This window comes from Crotalus tigris, unplaced genomic scaffold, assembly GCF_016545835.1.
Source record: "Crotalus tigris isolate CLP2741 ecotype Arizona unplaced genomic scaffold, ASM1654583v1 scf7180000020174.184502, whole genome shotgun sequence".
Taxonomy (NCBI): Eukaryota; Metazoa; Chordata; class Lepidosauria; order Squamata; family Viperidae; genus Crotalus; species Crotalus tigris.
The window spans coordinates 104,049-129,053 of NW_024097891.1; the positions used below are offsets into that span (position 1 = coordinate 104,049).

At 42.9% G+C, this 25,005-nt stretch overlaps 1 protein-coding gene across 5 annotated transcripts in view; it reads left to right on the forward strand.

The window, feature by feature from the left end:
* The window catches only part of PRPF40B (pre-mRNA processing factor 40 homolog B), a 31,833-nt gene that overhangs the window by 1,825 nt on the left and 5,003 nt on the right, over positions 1–25,005 (forward strand). Inside the window, exons 1-23 of one of the 5 annotated variants that reach the window (XM_039365730.1) lie at positions 48–223; positions 3,378–3,467; positions 5,236–5,385; positions 5,470–5,550; positions 7,096–7,123; positions 7,718–7,743; positions 8,688–8,765; positions 9,869–9,979; positions 11,194–11,314; positions 11,401–11,431; positions 11,966–12,124; positions 13,429–13,531; positions 14,168–14,232; positions 14,460–14,624; positions 15,262–15,370; positions 15,755–15,905; positions 16,303–16,472; positions 20,586–20,700; positions 21,964–22,055; positions 22,515–22,631; positions 23,461–23,598; positions 24,202–24,297; positions 24,624–24,704. In XM_039365730.1, the coding sequence (XP_039221664.1) occupies positions 203–223; positions 3,378–3,467; positions 5,236–5,385; positions 5,470–5,550; positions 7,096–7,123; positions 7,718–7,743; positions 8,688–8,765; positions 9,869–9,979; positions 11,194–11,314; positions 11,401–11,431; positions 11,966–12,124; positions 13,429–13,531; positions 14,168–14,232; positions 14,460–14,624; positions 15,262–15,370; positions 15,755–15,905; positions 16,303–16,472; positions 20,586–20,700; positions 21,964–22,055; positions 22,515–22,631; positions 23,461–23,598; positions 24,202–24,297; positions 24,624–24,704 (2,298 nt within the window). In that variant the 5' untranslated portion in view covers positions 48–202. Of the gene's footprint in view, positions 1–47; positions 224–327; positions 364–3,377; positions 3,468–5,235; positions 5,386–5,469; positions 5,551–7,095; positions 7,124–7,717; positions 7,744–8,687; positions 8,766–9,868; positions 9,980–11,193; positions 11,315–11,400; positions 11,432–11,965; positions 12,125–13,428; positions 13,532–14,167; positions 14,233–14,459; positions 14,625–15,261; positions 15,371–15,754; positions 15,906–16,302; positions 16,473–20,585; positions 20,701–21,963; positions 22,056–22,514; positions 22,632–23,460; positions 23,599–24,201; positions 24,298–24,623; positions 24,705–25,005 lie in introns of those variants that run through there. The other 4 variants (XM_039365727.1, XM_039365731.1, XM_039365728.1 and 1 more) reach the window with 4 other exon arrangements.

Sequence of the window (25,005 nt, forward strand, 5' to 3'; positions counted from 1 at the left end):
TTTGTTCTTCCCCCTCCTCCGAAGATCCGGGGCGGAGATCGGTTCGGGGGCGGAGGGGCGCGTGTGTGGCACGATCGAGGCCTGCGAGGGAGGAGTGGGGGGGAGGCGCGCACTTTCGTCCGGGGGCCGCTTGTCTCCCGAGTCGCTGCCCGGATGGAGAAGCCCTCGTGCCGCCCCCCTCTGCCTCCATCCTGCTCCTTGGATGGAGCCCCCCGTGCGCCGGGTCTGTGGCGGGGCGTGTAAATGGGATTCTTGGGCCCCCGGATGGGAGTACCAGAGGGAAACTCCGGGGTCGGGAAGAAGATGGGCAGCGGGGAGGCTGCAAGATCCCGACTTTGACAAACGGATGAAGAGATGTGCACTGTGCGGAGAAATTGCAGAAGCATCCAGCTCGTAACCGAGGCATTTATAAGCAACCACGTGCAGTTGTGGGAATAGGTGCAAATCCACACACGAAATGTAGATTCCTGCCCTTTCTTCTCCCAAGAGTAGGATCTGAGTGGACAATGTCTCTTGAGCGTGAGGATAAACTAGGCTGAGTTGACGCAGTCTTTTTGCAAGGCCAGCAGGAATCTCTTAGTCTACTGAATAGACTGTGTTTTGTCAGTTTGTATCTTCAACCGCCCACAGACACCTCAACCCCAGCAGGAGGAGGCACACAGCAATAAATTAGATGCATGGGAATGTACCCATTTAAATAATGGTCACACAATCAAGACTGCATGCAACATGGGCAGACACTAAGAAGCATAGATGTGCAAACCCATGCAAATGTGCTTTTTGTACATGTGCATGCATTTAAATATGTACAGCAAAGTAGGGCCATATGAAAGTACTTACTGTATGTGGATGTCTGTTTACTATAAAAGAATTTGTAGGTACACAGAGTCATGGCTGTATCTATGTGAACTGTATGTATAACTTAAACATAGATGCATATATTAAAGAAGACTGTTCTCACAGTGTAAAATGCCATGTGAAGCAGTGGACTGAATTTTCAGAACAGTTTTTGGAGGGATGAGAGTATTATTAAGATAAGAGGGAGTTGAAGATGCATGGAAATAAATTCTCCCTGATGTGTTGTTAAATATACCATGGAAGATATTTTAAAACCTATATGCATCCTAGTCTGGCCTTAGATGAATTCTGAGGGTTGTTCATGAGATTGTTCAATGGAGAAACATCTTGTTGCCTGTAGAAAGTTCATTCTCCAAGTAAAGCAGGAAAAAATGATAAATTGGCTAGAAGGTCCAAGAATTTAAGCATCTATACAGCAGCTTTCTTGGTTTTAATTTCAAGCAGCCCCACCCCCAGCTTTTTCCTAATATAGGACCTTGACTTATTAACGGTAAACGTAGTACTGTATCCAAATATGCAACCATAGTTGTTCATCCCAATATATATATAGCCATATCTTATTACTATCTGTCTATAAGTTTTTTTGTTTTGTTTAAATCGGATGTATCCTGTTACTTAATTTTGAAGGCCAAGAGCTACGCTTGGTCTTTGAAAAATATACAGGAGGTGGTATTCTACTACAACTGCAGTTCCAGAAAATATTATTTACTTTAATGTAAATTACTTTAAAATTATTTAAATAGAATAATTAATGTAATTGCCTTTATTTAATTTTATCCCATTTATGTTTTATTAAAAATAGTAAACTGTTCATTTTTGAAGATTTCCTGCTACTTGTACTTTTTCTCTCTAAGTATATAATTTTTAATCTAGTTTATTTCTAAAATATGATTAGTGTACAACATGTAGAAAAAGGCCACCAGTGGGCTAGAATACTTGGCAGGGTAAAATGAATTTATGAAAAACCATGTTTATGAACAAAATGCCCAAGGAGAGAGATAATGGGGTAGGCCTAGACATCCCTTTTCTCATGAAGTTACCTGATCCAGAAGTGGGAAATCTATGGCCCTCCAGATGTTGGACTGCAGAGTCCCTAAGATAAATGCCCACCAAGCGCATTTATTAAGGAGTATGGAATTGCAGTTGAGATATCTGAAGGGCATGTTTGTTAAATAAGATATGAGAACTTGAAATGACTCACTGGGCACTAGGTTCAGGAAAATGGTAGAATGAAGTCATTCTCCCCTAATCTAGATTTCAAAGAATGTATTTCTATGAGATATAGAAATATATAGAGAGATGATCTCTCTCTCTCTCTCGAGAGAGAGAGAGACAGAGAGAGAGAGACAGACAGAGAGAGGGAGGGAGGGAGAGAGAGAGAATGAGAATGTTTATATGATTTTATTAATACTGGTGGTGCTTGACAATTCTTGTCAGCCTCAGTCAATGCAGTGTGTGGGTTGATAGGAATAGACTGCAGGAGGCTTTCTAGTTCCCAGCTATTACATCAGGCAAATTGAGGGAGAAAAAGATATTAGTGGCTGTTAGTCATAATAGCTAAAAGAGTCTTCAGTAAAAAGGCAGCATGATTGCCAGATACCGAAACCAAGCCAAGGGAGAAAATACGTCCATGTATGAAGCTTTCTGTCAAGTCACTGAAAGTTGCAGGATGCTAGACCAGTTGAAGTTTTGGTCTGATCCAGCATTTATTTATCAATTTGTATTCATACTTTGTACTAGAGAACAGCAATTTACAGATTTTTTTCCTGTTAATTTTCCCCCTTGGCTTAATTGGATTTCTGTTAATTTCTGTGTTTGGGGAATAAATACTGGAGGGACACAAGTGGGTGTTACAACTCTTACCAAACAGTACTGGTCCATCTGCACTAGAAATCCGAACTGGCGCAATTGGACTCTTGAAGTTCCTGTCAATAGATTTGGAACTTGGACTTGGAAAAATTATGGTTTTACTCAAGGATTTGGAATACAATAGTACCTTGGTAGTCAACTGCTTTGAAAGTCATCGAATTTGGTACTCAAAGCATTTTGTTGTGAAAATTTTGTCCTGGTACTCGTTGGTTGGTACTCAATGCACAGGTTACTGTTGGCTGCCTTGTGACTCACTACAGTATTATTTCTTATGAGAAAAAAATGTTTGGTACTCATCAGTTTTGGTACTCATTGTGCCTCCCTGAACCAATTAACGATGATTATCGAGGTACCACTGTGTTTCAATATAGTTTTGCTAAAACATTAGGTTTTTTTTAATTATAAGTGAAATTAGCTTTCGTTTCCCCAACCTGATTCCCTCCAGGCACCTGAAGTACAACTCTCATCATTTGCATCAAGAATGGGATATCTTTAAAACATCAGTCAACTTCAGGGCTAAATGGAAATTTGCTCTAGTCAAACTCAACATCTAATGTTTTACATTTCAGTTGCCTTTGCCCTTCTTAACTCATTAATTATTCTTCGTTTCCACCTCCACTCATACTTTTATTATATATTTATGCTTGCAGTCAACTCCAGATTCAGGCAGTGGTCCTCCTGGACAGCCAGCTCCCTTTCCTTCTGCCCCACCACCACCACCAATTCTACCTCCTCCATTTGTAAGTTCACCATAATGCAAGTTGTATTTAACAGTATTCTAAATGTTTTATAGAAATATGAAATGTCCTTGGTCTAGACCAAAGGTCGGCAACCTGCGGCTCCGGAGCCACATGCGGCTCTTTGAGCCTTCCCCTGTGGCTCCCAGCCTCCTCTGCCATTTGCAGACAGAGACAGAGAGAAGCACTTGCGCTTTCCTGCTTCTCTCTCCGTCTCTTTGTGTGTGTGTGTGTGTGTATGTGTGCATGTGTGTGTGTGTGTGTAAAAGAGAGTGCACTTACAGTGTTCTCCGAGGAGCTGCAAAGCTTACTGGGCGGAGCTCCTCCCTTTGCTGTGTCTCTGCAGGAAGCAGGAAGGGCAGGAGAGAGCTAGCTAGCCCAGCTATGCTAACTCAGGAATTCTGGGAGTTGAAGTCCATGAGTCATAAAAGAGGCGAGGTTGCCTACCCCTGAGCTTGTTGGAGAATAGCTTGAAGCCAGCTTGCCAGGTGAGCAGCAGAGAGGAGAGAGGGAGAGAGGGGGGCAGAGAAAGAGAGAGGGAGGGAGGGAGGGAGGGAGAGAGAGAGAGAGAGAGAGGAAAGAGAGAGAGAGAAAGAAAGAGTGGGGGAAGAGGACTGGCAGACCAAGGGCAGTTAGAGAGGGAGGGAGGGAAAGAGACAGAGGGAGAGACCCTTTTGAAATCTAAAATGAAGATAACACTGCATATATCCTTTTTTACCTGTGTGTGTGTATGTATATGTATGTATGTGTATATGTGTACACACACACACACACACACACACATACACACACAAAAACACCTATAATAAAGGTAAAAAAGGATATATGCAGTGTTATCTTCATTTTAGATATCAAAAGGGTTTTGCGGCTCCCGGTGTTTTGTTTTCGGTGGGAAATGGATCCAAGTGGCTCTTTGAGTGTTTTGGGTTGCCTATCCCTGGTCTAGACTCTATTGTATGTTAGGGTTGCAATGCCTAGGGAAATGGGAACAGGCCTGAAGCTTGTTTTAACTGGATTCCATTTTTGGGAATTCAAAGCTCATGGCTTCTGCACTTGAAGTTGGATCAGAAATCGCTTCTGTTATGCTTAGAAGCAGCTAAATTAAAATTTTCTATATTTTCAAGGTGCTGTTATAAAATGGAAATAACCAAGCTAAAAAAAAGTGAAATGTGAAATTAGAGGACTACTTCAAAATTAAAATCCAGATCTTAATTATTACACAAAAGCTCATTCTTCCCATGACAATATGGGATTTCATTTTATTGTTTTATTATTTATTTCCAGTGAAATTATTTATCTGATTTGTGATCTAAATTCATTAAATGGAAGGAAAGTAAAGAAGTTGTGTGTATTTATTGGGACATTAATTACTGTGGTGCAGCCTATCTCAATCTGGTCCATTCCATGAATTTAAGCAGCCATAATCTACAGATTAGCTCGTAAAGGTAAATTGTAGCCTTGAGACCATTACCTAAACCAGGGGTAGGCAACCTTGGATGTTTTATGACTCGTGGACTTGAACTTCCAGAATTCCTGCTGGCTCAGGAATTCTGGGAGTTGAAGTCCACAAGTCATAAAAGAGCCAAGGTTGCCTATCCCTGTCCTAAACTGACAGTTGCACACTGAGGTAGGATTTTAAAATGTAATATTTGGCATATCAGCATCCTTTCCTTTTTGAAGTGTGATGCTGCTGGATTGAGACTTAGTCTGTGGTTGGTCCAGAGTATATTCTGCTTTGGGCACAGGTATAAGTTTCTTTTCTTCTTCCTAGATGCCTCCTCCTGGGATCCCACCACCATTTCCACCCATGGGATTGCCCCCAATGGGACCACGGCCACCTCCTATGCCGCCTATGCCTCCTAGCATGATGCCACCTCCCCCTCTGATTCCACCTATGCCTGGACCACCACCCCTGGGTCAGGTAGTGCTGGTTCAGTTTTTTCTTTGCCTTTTGTTTCTCCAGTTTACAATATGTATAATGGCTTGGTCTTCTCTTTTGCTGCAGATGCCCACAATGGTACCACCGATGCTGCCTGGGATGATCATGCCAGGGGTGCCAGCTGGGCCTGTTCCTGTTTCTGGAGGAGTGAGTGTCAGAAAGTACAGTGATTTAGGGAATTAGAATAGGCTATGGCACAAGAGCTTGCATACGTACTGCAATGGCCTTCATAACAGGGCTGCCTCTTTCATTTGGAAACTGATAACATGATGCTCTTTGACCACTTGGTTGACCACACCCAATTAATGGATGATGAAGTGATCAAGGTGTGGAGTTTAGTGCAGAGAAGTGAGCAAAGCTGATTGGGCTCTTGCATCCCTTGAACATGGTAGGAAACTAAGATTATGGTCCTCCAGTTGTTGTAGAACCACATTGCCCAAAAGCCCTAAATCATGGAGGCAATTATGAAAGATTCCATCTCTGTTTGACAAACTTGGACACCAAAATCCTCCAAACGGCTTGAAGAGAGAATTGCTTAACATTTTCTTTTTTTAATAAGGTTTTTATTGAGTTTTATAGGGTTGTGGAAGGGAAAGGACCAGGATAGGGATTAAGGTTCGGGGTGGGGTTAGGGTCGGGATTGGGGTTGGGACAGGATTGGGAACAACATTGGGGTTGCCCCCCAATAACATTTTCAAGCTTTAGCAAATAGATTATTGTCCGGGTACATATGTTCAGTTAATACTAATCAATATAATAGTAAATAACTGTGGTGAATATGATAAACAATAATCATAAACAGTATCAGTTGGTCAATGCATATCATTCTTCTTATTAGTATATATTCAAAGTAACATATCACATTCATTTTTCAGTAGTTTGTTTCCTAACCATTGATAAAATTTATCACATTTTTTAAAATAAACTGAATCTTCTTTCTTTGTCATTCATTCATTTGTTTGTTCATTCGTTCATTTGTTCATGCATTCATTCCAGTATACCATTCTTCCAGAGGCCTGCCTGACCTCATTCCTGCTGGGTTTAAAAAAGCTTTGAAAACTTGGCTTTTGAAAATGGCGCTAGGCCAAAGTGTATTTTGCATTCCCTTTGACTCATGACAGATTGTGAAAATTGGGGGGATGGGAGTTGTACTTCCCCCAAATATTTATTTTCTCTATTTGTTTGTTTTTATTGAGTTTTTAATTGTAAGCTACTTGAGGCCTCAACTTGCAGCCTGATAAATACGTTATCATTGTTATTGCTGTAAAAACTAATTCTTTAGTTTTACCATTTAAATTCCTTAACTAGTTAATTTGTTTTAATCAAAAAAATAATTCATTTGTTTTAATACTCGGTGTCTAAATTGTTTGCATCTGTGGTATTATACTAAATTGTTTCATTTATTTCTGTTAATGTTAGGAAACATCTATGCATTTTAATTTGTACTTTCTACATTCTGTAATAATTGCGTAAAATGCTGATGAGTGGCCATAATAAAGTTAACCAACAAATTGACATAAAACCTTACTTTACTTTAGTTCTTTAAGATTAAAATGAATAAATAAAGCAAAGTGCAATAGAGAAAGATTGAACATGGCTAGCACTAGTATAAAGAATTAAAGGAAACATAAGAAAAAGAAAAAAAAAAATATGTTGAAGCTCCTTGATATGATTTGACGTTTTCTTTGACAGGCAGCTCCTGTTACTGACCCATCCAACAGTGAGTATTTTCAGGGATGTGTTTAAATATAGCTTTGGTGTGACCCAGCTCAAAAGATAATTATTAAAGAGAATCACATCATGTTTCTCTCAGCAATAGAAATTTGGGCCCTTTTATCTTTCCATACTTGAATGTCCGCAGATACTGCCTTTACTAGGCTGCATCAATTGAATTTCTCCCCCTTGTACAACTTTTAAAGATCTGAATGGAGAAGAGAGATAGGTGTTGGCAATACTACATGAACTGGTTCTTTATTGCAACTGCATTTCTCACTCTAGTTTGCATTTTGTGTCAGTAATACTGTGAATTCCAGGATATATCATCCTCTTCCATTCCAAGTGAACCATCTTAATTGCCTCTCATACTATAAGGACCCAGTGAAACCCTGCTTCCTGGAGGCATCAGCTTGGCTTTTTTGAAAGTTGGACTAAATAGGCTATTGGCCTAACCCAACAAGTTCATCTTAAGATCTTATGTTTGCCCTATTTGCTGTCCCTGGCACCTGTTGCTTCACTGCAGGACAGGAGTGTCTCTTTTATGAGTAATCCCTGACATAACTCTTCCACTTTTCTAAACTCTGTTCTTATTTTCTAGCTACAGTGACCCAAGCAGCACCTATGGTAAGTATCTGGACAAATGCTTTCCTAGATGTGGAATTAAGGAATTATGTAAGGAATTAAATGCATTATGGGGGTTTCAGAATAATACACAGCTTTTGGGGTAACTTATATTTTTTTCCTAGGGAGATGTCAAAGTGTAGTTTGCTTAACTTTGCTTGAAATTGATTGGTTCGCCCAACGCCATAAACCCCAAGTATTTATTGGCCTCATTTATATTATAAATCTAACCATTGAACAATCTACTTAAAGCCAAAAACAGGGGCAGGTTGAACTTTTTACTTACAATTGTAGATGACTGGAAGGAGGAAAGTCCTAAATTATGTTTTTGGTAGAGACAGTATGAATGTGTTGGTACTCTGTGGTTTTGATCGAGCCTTTCAGTCTTTCACATAATCTAAGCTTTCTTTTCTGTCTTTTGCCACTCCCACTGTCCTAATAGGAATGGCCCTTAGCTGTGGGGGTTGAGGATTAAGGATATGCCAGATGGGATAGCAGATCTAAAGGTTTTATCAAATTGGGGGCGGATGACTGGTAGGAATATAAGATTAAGCACTAAAACAGAGTTACTCTGAGGTAAGATGGGTAGCCAATACATTTTCTAAATGAAAGAGAGAGAGAGAGAGACAGAGAGAGGGGGGGAAGGAAAGAAAGAAAAAAAAAGAAAAGAAAAAGAAAGAAAGAAAGAAAGAAAGAAAGAAAGAAAGAAAGAAAGAAAGGTCTTTTCCTTCTTCCTTTCTTCTTCCTCTCCCCTAGATCCAGGGCTAAATATTATATTATATTATATTATATTATATTATATTATATTATATTATATTATATTATATTATATTATATTATTACATTACATTACATTACACTACACTACACTACATTACATTACATTATTTTACATTACATTATTTCTCCTCTTCTGCTTTAAATTTAAATGCCGCTTTAAATTTCAGATCCCCAACCCCCTGGCAGGTGCTGTGCAACAAAATATAATTCTTGGTGGCTCTCCAGTGTTGGATACAGGCCGAAAGGTAAAAAGTCTCAATGGAGAAAGGGCATCAGATTTCTTGATGTTGTCTCTTTTTGTTCTAGGAAGCAAACCAGGGTTGCGTGTTAGCATCCCACTGATCCAGAAATGGTTCACAGAAGGCGCACCAAGGAGCTAAAGAGCTCCATTGTTTTGTGCTGATGATCATGACCAGCACAGATGAACACCTAGAACTATGTTGGTGTTTTGTCCCAAGAAACAGCGTAGTCTTAATTCTTTGCCTGGTTTCCTCATACTGCTTCTCTAGTATTTGATGTTCAGAAATAAAGAAAGCTACCCTTCCTCTCCAAGAAAATAAATGAAGTGCCTTATAAGACCCAGGGAAAAAGTAAAGGTGTAGGTGAGCTCTGGATGATGGCAAAGCACATCAGTGGTTAGAGTAAAGGGAAAGCTAGAAGGAGCATTTTGCAAATAGCATAGTTAGCAAAAGGGAATGGAAAATCCAATGAGTTTGTTTATTTTCTGGGCTAAAAAAATTACAAACTCAGAATTCACACACACTCCCCAAATCCAACTTATGTATCTTTTGCAGAATAAGCTCGAGAGAATCACAGAGTAGAGGATGAGGTGTCGGGATAAGTTCCATTCCATTTTGAAGCATAAAAGTTCTCTGGATAACTTGGGCCCAGTCATTATGTCTCAGTCCAATCCAGCCTATCTCACAGGGTTATTGTAGGGTAAAATTGGAGCACGGTCTTGTTTGAGGGCCAACAGAAAAGGAAGATCTAGATAATCTAGATCTAGAGTATTCATGTGGTTATTGTTGCATTCTTCATTATTTTTCTGCCTCTTCTAGGAAGATCCAGATGCTGATTTTGCCACCTTTGTACTTTTGACAGTGGGAAAGGTTTCTTACTAACCTTCCCTAAATATCCCCCCCTCTCCGTAGGAGATTTTTTTTAGATGCTGCTCACACAACTTCATGAAAGCTACAAAACTGCCTTTTTGTTTTTGTCCTTTCATTGGAAGTAAACACTGTGATTCACAGAATAGTGGTTCTCAGTGTCTGTTTGGGATGGAGGGATTGTGAATATTTGCCCAACTGGATCTCAGTTTGATCTGGTTTGATTTCAATTTTCCTTACAGAAGCCAGCATGGAGTGAACATAAAGCCCCGGATGGGCGGATCTATTATTATAATGCTGAAACCAAACAATCAAGTTGGGAAAAGCCAGATGAACTCAAGTCTAAGGCAGAGGTGAGAGTTGTTCCTACGCTTGGTTGAAGAGCAACTTAGACATTGATTTTTTTCCCCCTTTTGTTGACATGTATTGGATCTCTGATAAGGGAAGGTCAGCCATCCTGAGCAGCAATCCCATCTGGTTTTTCTTCTAAAAAGTAGGGTTGGAGTCATAACCCTAAGAAATCCTGGAATATAAACATAGGAGATGATGAGGCTGATAAGGAACTGTAAAACAGTCACTCAGAGGAAGAGTGCATAGCATGGAGAAGATTTAGGGATATGGGATACCTTTGCAAGGGGGCTGATCTCAACCAATATTTGGGGGAAAATTTCTACGAGCAAAGAGTTTCTTCTGAATAAAACAGTCTTCTTGGATCATGATGGATTCTACCTCATTGTGGGTAACTAATTGGAATCTGGACAACCATCTTGTCAGAGAAGTTGTAATTCCAACATTCCTGCATTCAGCAATTGATTGGGTTAGGATCTTTTTCAAGTCTAACCATGTCCATCAAATTCTCTCAGATTATTCCGTGGAATCTGGGAGAATTTGTTGACTGCAGGACTTGCTAGCATCAGATGAATGTGAACCAGATAGATGGTTTAGAACAGGGGTGTCAAACTGCCAGCCCATGGGCTGGACGCGTCACCAAGAAACCGCGCCCACCCCATTGGCGGCAATGGAGAAAAAGCTCCGATACGTCGCACAACGTCACGTGATGTCGCGAGTTTGACATGTCTGGTTTAGAAGAAGGCCATCAGGAGCTTTACCTCCAAGTGAGGAAAGAATTGTTAAATTATTAAATGAAAAAAGAAACACATGGCCATTAGCAAAATAACTCATTAAATAACCCTTTAATAAGAAACCAAACTGGTTTTGACTCAAAATTCAGTTTCCCAAGCAGACAACCAAATGCTTTTTAAGATAACAGGATATAACTGCAGCTCTTGGCTTCACAATCAAGTCAGGGCTAATAGAAAAGGAGGCTTTTGTAGTTAAACATTTTGGGCATTTGATTAACTTATGATTTATGAATGCAGAAAAGGAATCAGTTGATTAACTGAGACAGGCAAGCTTGATCATAGGTACGGATTGGTCTGTCAGTGCATAATTTTTCAGAAAAGGATAAAAAATTCTGGATCTTTACTCCACAAAAAACACACACATACACACACACACACACACACACACTATACACTTGCTAAGGCTGTCTTCTTTGCTTTTGCAGCTCTTGCTGTCACGCTGTCCTTGGCGTGAGTATCGCTCAGAAACTGGGAAATCCTATTACTACAACACTCAGAGCAAGGAGTCACGCTGGACCAGGCCACGAGAGTTGGATGACATTGAGGGTGAGGATCTCCAGGATCAAATCTAGGGTGGGGATTCTGTTCCTTGCAGTCCTCCTCTGATAACCATTCCTATTTTTGTTCTTCAGCATTGATCAAGGAGGAAGAGGAGGAAGCAGAGTAAGTTCCTGGAAGCAGGTTGCATCAAGAAGAGCTCAAAGAGCTGGCTGGGTAGGAGAAAAGGCAGCCCTACCCAGCAAGGATTGTCCCATGAGACGTGGGCATGGAGTGAGCGCTGGCAGGGCAGGGACTTCCCTTTTTCTTCCAAGCCTTCCCTAGATGTTGATTCATCTCTCTGGAAGATCTGCTGAACCTGGCATTCATCTCTCTGGAAGATCTGCTGAACCTGGCATATGGGTCACAAAACCTTCAGAAAACCTGAGCTTTGCCATTTGGCTTGCAAATTTGTTTCCAATTCTACTTGATGATGGCAAGAAACTGAAAAATCACATGGAAACGCAGAACCCAAAAAGGGGCTGAGTGGGATTTGGAGTGGTTGAGACTGGTCCTATGTCCCTTCTGTTATTTTCTTTTCTTAATGAGATGGAGCTGGCTGGAATCCATTGGGTGGAAAGTTCTCTAAACTGTGCAGTAAATTGGGCTTGTATTGTCCTGTTGCGAAATATTCATAGCTGCCATCTACTTCCTTCCCAGGAAGCAACAGCTACCTCAGCAACTGGAGCCACCGTTGTCGGGCCCTGCCAGTCCCAGCCCGTCTTCTGCGGCCACCTCAGACACAGAAGGCACTGGGGGCGTTGAAGAGGCCCCAGGGACTGAGGGAATCCCAGCTGCTGTTGAGGAAGTCACAAGCAGGTAATTCAAGAGTAGAAAGGACGGTAGAGGGAAGGTGTTGATCTGTAACCAGGCCATCGCCAGCTTCCTAGCACAGTGTTTCTCAGTCTTAGCCACTCTAAGATGTGCGGATTTTAATTCCCAGAATTATCCAGCCTGCATGGGAATTCTGGGAGTTTTTTCTTTATTTGTGTCAGAAATACCTTCAAGTTATAGACATACAACATGCCACACTGAGCAAGTTAAGAAGGTATAAAATAGATCATAGAACTACAGGTAGTCCTTGACTTACAACAGTTCATTTAGTGACAATACAATGTTACAACGGCACTGAAAAAAGTGACTTATGACCATTTTTCACACTTATGACCATTGCAGCATCCCCAGGGTCACTTGATCAAAACTCACGCACAGCCAAGTTCACTTATCAACCATGTTACTAACTTAACAACTGTGATTCACTTAATAACTATGGCAAGAAAGGTTGTAAAATGGGACAACATTCACTTAACAGATGTCTCACTTAACAACAGCTCAATTGTGGTCGTAAGTTGAGGACTACCTGTATAGCACATGTAAAAAGTATGTAAAATAAATAGGATTCTGGGAGTTGAAGTCCACACATCTTAAGAGCTGCCAAGGTTGAGAAATACTGGTCTAGCAGATAGTGGAATCTCCACTCCAACTCATCAGGAAAGCATCAGATTGAGGAAGGCCAGATTAAGCCTGCCTAGGCTTTCAAACTATGAGTTGGAGGACAAATACAGTGGTAGAAAAAGAAGAGAGACAGAACGCCATTTGTTTGCCAATTTATCTGTATGGAAGGTTGCACTTGTTGTTAGTTGCGAAGTCGTGTCCGACCCATCGCGACCCCATGGACAATGTTCCTCCAGGCCTTCCTGTCCTCTACCATCTTCTGGAGTCCATCTAAGCTCATGCCTACTGCTTCAGTGGCTCCATCCAGCCACCTCATTCTCTGTCGTCCCCTCCTTCTATTGCCCTCGATCTTTCCCAGCATTAGGCTCTTCTCCAGTGAGTCCTTCCTTCTCATTAGGTGGCCAAAGTATTTGAGTTTCAAGGATCTGGCCTTCTAAAGAGCAGTCGGGGTTGATCTCCTCTAGGACTGATCGGTTTGATCACCTTGCAGTCCAGGGGACTCACAGGAGTCTTCTCCTGCATCATAGTTCAAAGGCCTCAACTCCATGGACAGTACCAAAAGGCTGCCCTACCCACCTGGAATTCCGAGCAGCGATCAGATGAATTGTTAAGCTGCATCCATGCTTTACTTTGTGTTTTGTCCAAATGCTTTGCTTTTCCTTGGGCAGTTGTGATCCCCTCCGGAGAGATGAAGAAGATCGTGGCAGTGCCAGTGCCTGGAGCAACAAAGAGGAAGCTAAACAAGCTTTTAAGGAACTGCTCAAAGACAAGGTAATAACTGGAGAAGGGAAAGGAGAACAAAAATTAAAGACTTTCCTAGGAATCAGAGCCAAAAGTTCGTCAGATATAACATTTTTTATACCCATCGCTTACCCTGCCAGGAAAATGTTGGGTAGTTTTGTGTTCTGAGTGGTTTCTTATGAGAGTGAAAAGGGCCCAGTCTCCTTGCTGTAGGACAGGAGTAGGCAACCTTGGCTCTTTTATGACTCGTGGACTTCAACTCCCAGAATTCCTAAGCCAGCATGGCTCAGCTTGGAAACCTCTCCCTTTCCCCTCAGCATGGCTGGCTCAGGAATTCTGGGAGTTGAAGTCCACGAGTCATAAAAGAGCCAAGGTTGCCTACCCCTGTTGTAGGAGAACAATGTCAGGAAACCTGTCCTTCTGGCAGGCTCTTTTTTTTTTTTTTTTTGCCAGACGGAGAAGAAAGGAAAATATTTTGCCTAAACATTCAAGCAGAAGAAAATCAAAACACCAAATTAGTTACACCCTGACTCTTGTATTTTTTTTAAAAAAAAAATGGGTTTAAAAGAAGGAGCCTGCCAGGTAAGGCAGGGCAGACCTAACTGGTGCAGTCCAAGAGAAGGAGATATCACAGCTTGATTGAAATACTCCATTTTCTGGCTTTAGGGTGTTCCCGCTAGTGCATCCTGGGAACAGGCGATGAAGCTTGTTAGCTGTGACCCCCGTTTCAGGTATGATCCTGGGTGGCTGCATCTAGTTCCCTCCCTTCCCTACCATATCAGATGTGAATCCAAGTTGCAGACCTGTATGATGAAAGTCTTACAGAGACAGGTCATTTGGTGCTCCCTGTCCATCCAACTATTTATTCACGTGGAGAACTAGAACTTGGATCCCCTGTTTTTCTTTGCCTGCTGCCCATATGAGCCGGCTCTTGACCTCTGGGTTCTGTGTGTCCCAGTGCTTTGCCCAAGCTGAGTGAGAAGAAGCAGGCATTCAATGCCTACAAGGCTCAACGGGACAAGGAAGAAAAGGAAGAGGCTCGACTCCGGGCAAAGGAGGCAAAGGAAGAACTGCAACACTTTTTGGAAGAACACAGCAAAATGAATTCTACCACCCGTTACAGGTACACAAGGATCAGGATGCTTGGGAAGCAACAACCCAGTGAGGGAAGGTTGGGAATCTGGATGACTCTCTCAAGAGCATTTTACAGGTTTGCGAAGTGTCTTCCTGGCTAGGTCTTAAAGGATCCTTGGAAGGAAATAATAGTAAGTCTGGCCCAGTTCCTTGAATAACGCCAACTGTAATGGATCGATCATTTTGCAAGGTCGCATGTCTGAACCTGGCAGAGACTTGGCACTTTGGAGAACAGGAATGTGCATTTGCCAGTAATGAACCTAGAATTTACTGCTGGATTTCCTGTGAGCTAGAATGAGAGAGGTAAATGCTGAAAGAGTTGAAGCTTGAAGACCAGGAAAGAGATGTTACCTTGGCTATGCCAAGCAGTCCAATTTCCCCTGTTTAAGCATAAAACAGGAGGTTTCTGTTTCAGGTATCTCTCTGTTTTTTCTGTTGCCGCAACTCTTGTCCTCACCAGATCAAAGTAGAGGGACTGTTGCATGGTTCTTCCAAGCATGGATGTCCCTGAGCACCTCACTCTGTCTGCTTCGTAGACTAGGATGTCCTTGAACTTTACCTATTCTCCCTTGAGGGGTATCACCCTATCCTCCATCTCCAACTTTCTTTTCTCTTTCCCTCGTCAGGAAAGCTGAACAAATGTTTGGTGAGCTGGAAGTGTGGGCCATGGTCCCCGAAAGGGATCGCAAGGAGATCTATGATGATGTTCTTTTTTTTCTGGCCAAGAAAGAGAAGGTAGGTCAAGAATGGGGCAAGGGCGGGAGTTCTTGATAAAAACAACAAAAATCCAGGCATCATCCTTCCCTCATAGCCTTCCTTCCTAAGTAACAGCAGAAAGCCTAATCCTGATACTTGCTCCCAGAAATTGAGGGCAGGAATCCAAGATTCCTGAGATAGATACTAGCCATCCACATCCACAGAGTCCAATCCACAGTTTTATCTTAATTACAAAGTTGTTTTGACAAAAGTCCATCCCTTACATATATATGTGTGGGGCCTTACTTACAAAAAGAATGAAGTTTGCCTTGTGTGACATCCTGACACTTTCATCCCTTGCCCTGTACCTCCAGCAGAAACCCAAAGCCCTAGCATTAATACTACCCCTTTCGCCCCACCCAGGAGCACACCAAGCAGCTCCGCAAAAGGAACATTCAAGCTCTGAAGAGTATCCTGGACAGCATGAGCCGTGTCAGCTTCCAGACCACTTGGTCCGAGGCCCAGCAGTATCTAATGGACAATCCCAGCTTTGCCGAAGACGAAGACTTGCAAAGTGAGTCATCTTCCACCATCTCATTGCCCCGGTTCCTCCTACCCTCGTCTTTCTAGCTCTTGTCTTCACATGGTATGGGAACCACATCTTCTCATTAAGCCATAATGTAGATTATGTATTTGGGCAGTGTATCTAATTGCTGCCTTCTAGAAGTCACAAACACTTAATTCTAGAAGGGTAACAAGCTGTCCTAACCTTCCGAATGCTGGGCCTGTCTGCTGCCCTGTTGACAGGTTGGGCCACAACTTCCCATCTTAGGTAGGACAACTCTCCGTGCTTAGAGCGTTCAACACTCTTATGCTTCCATCCCTTTTGTCTGTACCTGAATCTCAGTCACCTCTCATTACAGAATAAACTTGTACTTTTCCTCCTGTGTCACTATGGTTTTATCACTTAGCTCAGCCTGGCCTGCTCCCAACTTTCCCTCTTTCAGACATGGACAAGGAGGATGCTTTAATCTGCTTTGAGGAACACATCAGGACGTTGGAGAGGGAGGAGGAGGAAGAACGCGAACGGGGTCGATTACGGGAGAGACGTCAGCAGCGGAAAAACAGGGAAGCCTTCCAGGTATTTGCAATCACAGCCATGAGCTAAGGAGGCTTTTGCTGGGGATTCTTTGGAAAGAAGAGTGTGGTTTGTCTTGCAGAGCAAGAACAATGGCAAGGATTCCACGCCTTGTAGATTTCGGTCATTAGCACTGAAAACATTTCTGGCAATCTTCAAGGTGGTGGGCTCCAAAGATATAAGCAACCTCCAGAATTCTCAGCAATAACCATATTAACTGAGAAATTCCAGGATTTGAATCTGTGTATCAGAAGGGCAGCCAAATTAGGAAAAAAATCTAATTAAAAGAGTCAGATTGCAAATGATAGGAAAACCCTTTTATTGTTGTCACAATCCATAGCGGGCTAAATGGTGAATGGCCTGATTCAGCCTTTTTCATCCTCATGTTTGCTAGATATTTTAGGAATACCTTTTCAGACGTCCCAATTGCCACGATAGCTGGGAATTCTAGTACCTATCATCCAACACATTTGAAGAGCATTAGGTTGAACAAGGCTGCTCCGATGAAGAGTATTCTAGATCATCATTTAATGTTTCTATTGTCCATCACCTGGAGATAAATAGATCAAAATTTCCATATACCAGGAAAGAAAAAAAATCATTTTTATACCACCGGAACATTACTTGTAACTATTTTGTTTTGGCCTGTTTGTAGCTAGTTAATTATTTGATTATGATTCCAGAAAAGGACTGGATATATATTAGAATTCTGCTTCCTAACATGTTGGCTGTCTTTAGTTTTTGAATAAAAGTCTAGATCAGTATTTCTCAACCTTGACAATTTTAAGGCATGTGGACTTCACTCCCAGAATTCCACAGCCAGCAATGCTGGCTGTGGAATTCTGGGAGTTGAAGTCCACATGCCTTAAAATTGTCAAGGTTGAGAACCACTGGTCTAGACCAGTGTTTCTCAACGTTCGTGTGACGGCGACCCCGTCACACGAACGTGCTGCGCATGGGTGGCGCGGCGTGCATGCGCGGCGGTGCCCCCATGCACGGCACGCATGTGCGGCCCCATGCGCGGCGCGCCCCCATGCGCTGCCCCATGCGCGGCGCGCCCCATGTGCTGCCCCCTGCACGGCACGCCCCCATGCGCCGCCCCCATGCATGGCGCGCATGCGCGGCGGCGCCCCCTGAAGGGGGAAAATAGCGGATCGCATTGTTTGGCGACCCCCGTAAAATGGTCGATCGATCCCAAATGGGGTCGCGACCCATAGGTTGAGAACCGCTGGTCTAGACATTAGCGAGAGAAGATGCTTGCAGAGAGAGAGCTCATATAACTGCCAGTTATTGCTTTTCTGTCATAGTTAAAAGGAATCCCCATTGACTTTCAACCATTCAAAGCAATGTTTCCCAACCTTGGGAACTTTAAGAAGTCGTGGACTTCAACTCACAGAATTCCCCAGCCAGTAATGACTGGATGGAGAATTCCGAGAGTTGAAGTCCATACTTCTTAAAGTTCCAAAGGTTGGGAAACACGGCTTTAGAGAACCTCAGTTTTTTGTTCATGGACCTTCCTACAGATGTGCAGCACAACCAGGGGGGGTAGCATTTTACAACCATTGCAGACCCTGCCTCCCTATATTGCAAACTCTGTTTTGTATACGTTTACTTTTTTTTCATTTACAGGCAAATACATGTTGTTCTTGACTTACGACCACAATTGAGCCTAAAATTTCTGTTGCTAAGTGAAACATTTGTTAAGTGAATTTTGCCCCGTTATGCAATCTCTTTTTGCCATAGTTGTTAAATGAATCATTGTAGTTGTTAAGTTAGCAACACGGAACCTGGCTTCCCCCATTGACTTTGCTTGTCAGAAGGTCGCAAAACGTGATCACATGACCCCCGGGACATTGCAACCGTCATAAATATGAGTCAACTGTCAAAAGTGTCTGACTTTTGATCACATGAACACGGGAATGTTGCAGCAGTCGTAAGTGTGGAAAAACAGTCACGTCACCTTTTTCAGTACTGTTGTGACTTTGAATAGTTACTAAATGAACTGTTGTAAGTTGAGGGTTACCTGTAGAGTGCTTTCTTGCTTCTAAGATGGATCCATAAATCCTGATGCCCATTTTATACTCCTTGTAGGAAACTTTCTTGCATTTTCCTAATCAGTTTCAGAAACCTGAACTGTGACTGCAGAATGCCCCTATTCCTTTCCCCCAATATTTGCAGAGTCTTTTTTGATCTATTTTTTTTCCAAATTGTTTTTCTTCAAATGAGGAAAAAAAGACACTGGGAGAAATTTGGAAAACTTGTTACTTTTATTTAAGGGAGGAGAAACAAAGTAGCCCAGCCAGGCTCCAGTGTGAGGATTACTTAGGTTTTGGAAGAACATAAAAGCCCCAAGAGAGTACCACAAGTGATAAAATAAAGGGGGAGGGGCAAGTGTAACCCTGTAAATCAGGGGTGGACAATTAATTTTCCCAAAGAGCCACATGAGAAACTGGGACTGTTGCTGAGGGCTGAGCCAATAGGCTGGACTTAATTTTGCTCAGTATTAATTTTATCACTTTATAAAAAGCAGCAAATTCTGTGGTTTTGATTAGCTGCTACTGGTAAGAGTATATGTTACGATAAGACTGAAAATGTGGAACTGCATAGTATATTTATTTATTTGTTTATGAGACTTATATACCGCTTTAAGTGCAAGCACTCTCTAAGCGGTGTACACCAGTAAGCAATGTATATATATATTTACATTGCCCCCAACAATCTGGGTCCTCATTTTACCTACCTCGGAAGGATGGAAGGCTGAGTCAACCTTGAGCCGGTGAGATTTGAACCGCTGACCTGCTGAACACAGTCAGCTAAAGTGGCCTGCAGTACTGCACTCTAACTGCTGCGCCACCTCGGCTCATATACTTATTTACGTTTGATTTCTAATTTCCGATTGATCTCACGTAGGCTGGACAGGGACAGCCAAAGGGCCATATGTGGCCCAGGGGCCATAAAATGCCCAGGTCTACTTTAGATACTCCTGAACAACTTTTAGCCCTCCTTATTGTTGACCATACTGGTTGCGTGTTGCTGTGGTAGAGAAAAGAATCACCTCATCCTTCTACAAGATGATCATTTTGGTATACCTCATCACTCCTATTTTCTCACATTTTTTATGCTTCTTGGAATGCTGCTTGACAGTTCTTCTCTGACTGCCATTTTTTAAATCACAGGTATCTGTGATTAAATTGTGGCCGTAAGTCCACTTACATTCATTTTGTGAGTGTTCGAAGTTACAATGGCACTGAAAATGGCACTTACGACCGTTTTTCACACTTACGACCATTGTAGCATCCCCATGATCACATAATCAAAATTCAGATGTTTGGCAACTGGAATGTATGTATGACAGCTGCAGTGTCCTGGGGTCATGTGTTCACTTTTTGTGACCTTCTGACAAGCAAAGTCAATGGGGAAGCCAGATTTACTTAACAACAGCGTTACTAACCTACCAATTGCAGTGATTCACTTAATAACTATGGCAGGAAAGGTCATAAAATGGGGGAAACCTCACTTAACAATTATCTTACCTAGCAATGGAAATTTTGGGCTCAATTGTGGTTATAAGTCGAGGACTACTTGTACTTAAAATGAGTGTAGAGCATGGCAGATGTATCAGTGTGAAAATATGAGTTCTGTGCTCACGGCATTGTCTGGATGCTCTGGAAAATGGCATACCATACAGGCAAATTGCATAGTAATTGTCTAGCAGCCTCCAGGGAAGTGCGATACAGAGGCTGGAACATAGGAGTATAAGTTTTCCAGGAGTTCGGGGCAAAATTCTGATACTAGCTTTTTTGAAAGTTGTACTTCTCGGGTCAAATTTTGCAGTTCATCCCAGGGCCTTTTTTTCCCCTACTTTTTTCCTTCCTCTCTTCATACTGTACGTGGAGTGCTCTGTGGTATCTGAAATGTTTGAGTTTCCAGATGGGCGTTGGAAGGGCAGGGGGAAGGAAGTCTTGAAGAAACCTCTGTGCCGGGGCAGAGGGAGGTGGGTTTCAGGGCCTGCTTTGGGGCACATGGCCTCCCTGGCAGGGCCTGTGACTGGGGGAGGGGCTGACTCCCTGATCTCTCTCACTCTATCGTAGAATAACCAGGCTGCTTCTTGCTCAGGCCTTCTTGGACGAGCTTCACGAAAGCGGGCGCCTTCACTCCATGTCCACTTGGATGGAGCTGTATCCCTCCCTCAGCACCGACCGACGCTTTGCCAACATGTTGGGCCAGCCTGGTAAGCAGCCTCAGGCAGGAATCCCTCCCTCCCTCCCTGCCTCTCTTCCAGAAAAGGTCCATCCCCAAATTATGGCCATGGGTCAAAATAGTTCATCCTCCTGGGTGGTGTTTGGGACGACTTGAAATGTCGCACTTGGGTTTTCAAATATTTATTTATTAGATTTGAGATCTTCCCGTTGGAAAAGCAGAGGACTGGCCCTAAGTCTAGGGATTAAACTCCGTGAACCAAGAAGGCAGGTTGAGTCAGGGGCTTCACTAAGGGTTTTTAAAGGTATCTCCTGCCTTACTTCAAAGATTTTCCGTGCCTCCTGCCTTAAGGGAAATGTTTTCCGTTTTGTCTTCCAAGCAAGCCCTTAAATGTGTCCTTGAATTATAAATATGTGCATCATAAGGAGGTTTTTAATTTATGCTTATTAAGAGATTTTCCATACAATAAAGACAAATCGAAAAAAGGGAAAGGGAATGAAATGGGGAAAAAAGGAAAGGAAAAACAAAAGAGTGCAAGAAACAAAAATGACTCCCAACCTTGTTTTCAATAGATAGTTAAAATTTTGTAATCCTTCTTCCCTCTTAGATATAAGTCCCTTCAGTTCATTTTACCCAAGCTTATCTTAATCTTCAAACCCACAAATCATCATTTTTTTTCTGTTTAGCAAAAAGTCCATCTAGTCTCAAAAAAAGGTGTTTTTTTTTTTTCCTCTGATCAACAGGCCAGTTTTCCAGTTCTAACTTCTTTCACAAACCGTTCTTCTACTGTGGCGATTTCATTGGTCTTCCATTATTGTGCATGCAGTAATCCACCACAAGCATGTTTCTGAGCATGTCCTTTTCTCTCACGGATGTTATGGGTCATATCCATCCTTTGGACTTCCCTGTCACCTGTTGTGGGCACTCATTCTGAACCAAGTAAAAGATCCCCAGGGGCACAGTGTGGGATGCGTTTCGGGTTGCTGAATTTCCAAGAGAGATAAGTAATAAAGGAATAGGAGGCGGGGCCAATTCCTTTTGTTTCAGATCGCATTGTTGGTCATGCATTGCTCATTTATTCTACTTCATAGCCTACTTTCTACCCCGTAACTTAAGCTGATGGACATGATGGGGTAATTTTTCAACTACGTTTCAGTGAAATGACGGCCTTATATTCTCCTGGGCCTAAAATCTAAGAAGTTCCGGAAACTGCTTGAAAACTAGGTAGGCGGATCTTCTTTGCACCCAGGACTAATAATGCATGGGCTACTTCCTGCTGCTCTTCTGTTCACAGGCTCCACCCCGCTCGATCTCTTTAAATTCTATGTTGAAGATCTGAAGGCCCGATTCCATGACGAAAAAAAGATCATCAAGGACATTCTCAAGGTGCAGCTGGAAGGTTAACAACCAGAATATGAGCTAGAAATACTTTTGGGTGCAAAGCTATTTCCCTTAAGGGAATTACGTCTCACTCTGTGATACCAGTTAGCTGGGGGTCACCGCCCTCGTGACTTTTGGGACAACCATAAGACATTCCCTTTGAAACATCCTTCTTTGTACAGGACAGAGTTCTGTCCCATTTTGATGCTTGCGTTGGCTTTAAAATAAAAGCAGGCAAGGGGGAACTGGAGCTGATCTGGGCTGCATTTCCAGCCCCTACCTGATCCAGAGAAAAGGCCTTTTCAGAGAACCCCTAAAAAGATGGACGTCTATAGCGGATTTACTTTAGTATTCCTTAATTCCTTTTGCATGCTTTAGAAGTAAACACCGGGGCTTTGAAGGAGGGAAAGTTTAACCATGACCTTTTTCTGCCTCTCTCCTTTTCCCTTTTTCTCTCCTTGGTAGGACCGGAGCTTCAGTGTGGAAGTAAATACAACCTTTGAGGACTTTGCCCACGTCATCAGTTTTGACAAGCGTGCTGCCACGCTGGATGCTGGCAACATAAAGTTAACTTTCAACAGTGTGAGTGGAGCAGGGTGGGATCCTAGGCTTCTTCACCTTGGTGACTATCCCGATCATGTTGTAAAGGTGCTTTTTCAAGAGGCAGCTGAGAATCTCCATAGACACATATCCCCTATCATGTTCAAATAAATGTTTGTTGGGACTGTTTGTCTTCTCTGTCTAACAATGCTGGGGCTGAGAAGCATTAGGGGTCAGTACAGTTGGAAGAAAGGTCTTCTTTACACGTAAGCAGACAGCAAAGGTGATGGCTGCTTTTGCAAAAGCTGGTCAGGCAAAGCCAGGGAGGGGCAGGTCTGTGAACTAGACCCAGTTTGGCCTAGCCCAGGGGTAGGCAATCTTGGCTCTTTTATGACACCTGGACTTCAACTCCCAGAATTCCTGAGCCAGCCATGCTGAGGGGAAAGGGAGAGGTTTCCAAGCTGAGCCATGCTGGCTCAGGAATTCTGGGAGTTGAAGTCCACCAGTCATAAAAGAGCCAAGGTTGCCTACCCCTGGACTACTGCCTAAGAAACCAGGCTAGAAACCAGAAGACACTGAGTTCTAATCCCACCTTAGCCATGAAAGCCTGCTGGGTGACTTTGGGCCAGTCACTCATTCTCAGTTTAACTCACTGCACAGGATTGTTGTTGTTGGGGAAAAGTAGGATGAGGAAGGTGTGTTGGATATGTTCACCACCTTGGATCATTTGTAAAAATAATAAAGACAGAATGTAAATAAATAAAATAAAATGAAGCTCTGACATCAGAGGCAGTTGAACCACCGAGGAGACCTTTTTGCGATAGGAATGCTTTGTGGGTGATGGTTCTCTCCCATTGCCTCCCCACCCCAGCTGCTGGAAAAGGCCGAGGCACGGGAGCGTGAACGGGAAAAGGAGGAAACCCGTAAGATGAGGCGCAAGGAGGCAGCCTTCAAGAGCATGTTGCGTCAGGCAGCTCCTCCCCTGGAACCCAACACCGCCTGGGATGAGGTGAGATCTGCTTGTTGCAGGGCAGGTTTTCTGGCCGAGGCTCAAATGGGTGCTAAGGAAAGAGGATGGCAGATTACATCTGGATAATAATAGAACAATCGGCCCAACTGTTGAATGTATCTTTTGGTATCAGGACATGGGCATTTCCCACCCTTGGAGACCCCTCCCCCCATGTTTCTGGGTGCCTCCTTAATGCAGGAAGGTCAGCCTAAGAAGGCAAAATTCCTACAAAGATGTACTTGGTAGTCTCGTTTTTGGAGCAGGTTGTTCTGCAAGCATCTCAAAACAATGGATGCTTCTGTCCAAACTAACTTAAGAGAAATTGGAGAGCCCCATCATTGAGCGAGCAAGTAGCAAAAACAGTGATTTAGGCCAAAGGCTTCAGGTTTTTTTCCCCATGGGCTCACAAAGAATGTTTAACTATTTCTAGCAGCACATGGTTTGGGAATGAGTTGCTTCTGATTAGTTATCAATTAGTTATCCTGTGAAATGTTTTTATCAATATAGTAGTGGGGCCCTATAAGATTGGAAATCCCATGATACACCCCCAAATGTTGCATATTCCAGGAAAGGATCTGATACGTGCTTCTTATTCTTGGTCAGGTCAGAGAGCGATTTGCCAACAATATTGCCTTTGAGCAGATCACACTCGAATCAGAACGGATCCGCCTCTTTCGTGAATTCCTGCAGTTGCTGGAGGTGAGCAGTCCCTGTTTCGTGTTTGTGCCTGGCAGAGCAGTTGGAGCAGTTGAATCCCAGCAAGGGATCTGCTTGAAACCCCATGAGACCTGTAGGTAGAGTTGAGCTGAAGGAGGATAGAGAAGTCAGTTTGCGATGGTGGTGGATATCTGTAGCTCTGGTGTAGGATGAGGTTGGAGGTTCATTCTCCGAGCTTGTGGGTTTCCAGACATTTCGTTACCAGGCTAGGTAACGTCTTCAACAGAGTTTAGGGGAAGAGAAGGCGATGGCAATGGGAAGGCTGTGTTCCAAGGGGCCCAGGTAATTAAGTCCTCCTTTTTCCCCAGAGTGAGTGCCAGCATTTCCATACCAAGGCCAAGAAGCACGCCAAGAAGCCAAAGAAACATCATCGCAAGCACTCTGCCTCGGTGAGATTTGGGGAGGACAGACTCAATGGAGTGTGCAAATAAAAAAATGTTGGTCAAGGGTAGCTGGATTCCCCTGGGTTTTGAACTAAGCTACTGTCAGGTTCAATCCCAGAGATGAGACAATGAGATCCAATCAAGCCCAGTCTTTTATTTGCTTACACCAAATCTTGCCAAACTATATCTTGACAGAATCTTGTCAAACTAAAGCTGTAACCTCTAAGCTCCTAGATCAGAGATCTCCAACCTTTCCGGGCTCGCAGATCGGAGGGAAGGAGACTAGCTTCAAAATTGGTGTGTGCGC